Below are 1,579 nucleotides of genomic sequence, written 5' to 3' on the forward strand. Positions count from 1 at the left end.
AGTTAGACTGATCAGGTTAAAAGGGGAAGGGGGGAGGGAGGGTGGGTGGTGGTGGTGGTTGTTACATGTATTTGAACAGTTACGTGTATTTGAATGTCTGTTACAATTGCTGAAATATTTTCATTTAATTTAGTTTGAAGCTGTATCGACCCAAAAAAACACCAGCTGTGTAGCTGATCTGGTCCATAGAGTCTGTTCTCTTTTCTCAGTTTTATGCTATTCAATGTTTTGTTTGTTTGATTGTTTGCTTGCTTGTTTTTGCACCATTCCTAACCGCAATCCTAACCATAACTTTATCCGTGACAGCTTTCAAAGAAATGTCATAAACATTCGTTTCTCTGGTGTTAAAAAAAGCCTACTAGTTAAATTTCTTGCCAATGTTATAATTTATGACTAACAATGACAATGGAAGCCAAAAGAGATCATCCATGTTCGTAGACAACAATTTTAGTGACAATAAATGCAAAGAATGAATCCAAGACATCATCTAGAGAGATCTTTTGCTGTCTAATGGGAATGATCACTTATTATTGTAATTGAACTGGACTTTTGCCCAAACAGTTTTGATGGATAAGTAGCTCTCAACATACCAGACAGTAGGAAGTTTCTTTTGCTCACATAGAGTTCCTTCAAATAGAGGCCTCAGGCAAATATGCAAATTCACCTGTCGAAGCCAATCATGTTGTAGCATCAACATCCTTCAGTGCTCAAAAATATCAAAAAACAATGAAACTGATATTTGATAAAAAATAATTGACTTTATTAGGGAGGTTAAATAACATAGGTAGTTAACTTTTTATGTATAGCATAAACAAGTCATTCAATCTTGTTCTGTTTCTTTATAGTGCTCACTTATTATTATTATTATTAGTATTATTAATGCAAAAAGAAAGCACTATTAAAATCTAACTGATATAGATAGTTACATTACAAACAAAGATAAGATAACATTTCACATAATTGGTGTAGGAATATAAAGAATGGAAATAAACCCATGTTCGGTTTTGTTTTTATGGAAGCAGCAGTGGCAACACTGGTTAGTCAAGATGTTTTGGGATTATGACATGGTACAACCCACAGCACATGACAAACTTAAACATTTCCATTGAGTAGCTTATCTAGTCTCAGTCTGTAAAGCCTTTATGATTCTTATTCAATCATAATTCAGAGCTGAAGTTCTTCAGGACATGGAGTTTTTCAGGCTGCTTTTTTTTTTCTTACACATTACTTCGTTGATACCTGTGTACATGAGAAATACTGACATGAAATAATTTGAAACAGCAATTTATAAAAGGGGTCAAATTATGCGATTTCTATTTTTCCTTTTCTTTAGTGTGTTATGTAGCTATTTGTGCATGTATAAGATCTGCAAGGAATCATTGGTTAAGATTTACTTACAACAGAACAGCACAACCCAGATGCTCGAATTTGTGCAACGCATTTTATGGACGACAGTTCTGTGAACCTAGTAGAGTAGCCTACACGGCTGGCTGTGCAAAGACTATTTAAAAAAAAAAAAAGGGTCAATTCCGACTTTGCTATGACAATCTGGCGCTTCTGAATCAGCGACTGTAAGTAT

At 34.5% G+C, this 1,579-nt stretch overlaps 1 protein-coding gene across 1 annotated transcript in view; it reads right to left on the minus strand.

The window, feature by feature from the left end:
- Positions 1-1,579, minus strand: part of LOC107685316 (ammonium transporter Rh type C 1-like) — a 19,925-nt gene that overhangs the window by 14,674 nt on the left and 3,672 nt on the right. Inside the window, exon 11 of the mRNA XM_016481870.1 lies at positions 781-1,239. Within this exon, the coding sequence (XP_016337356.1) occupies positions 1,218-1,239 (22 nt within the window). The 3' untranslated portion in view covers positions 781-1,217. The remainder of the gene's footprint in view (positions 1-780; positions 1,240-1,579) is intronic.

Source organism: Sinocyclocheilus anshuiensis, unplaced genomic scaffold (assembly GCF_001515605.1).
Source record: "Sinocyclocheilus anshuiensis isolate Anshui unplaced genomic scaffold, SAMN03320099.WGS_v1.1 scaffold385, whole genome shotgun sequence".
Lineage (NCBI taxonomy): Eukaryota > Metazoa > Chordata > Actinopteri > Cypriniformes > Cyprinidae > Sinocyclocheilus > Sinocyclocheilus anshuiensis.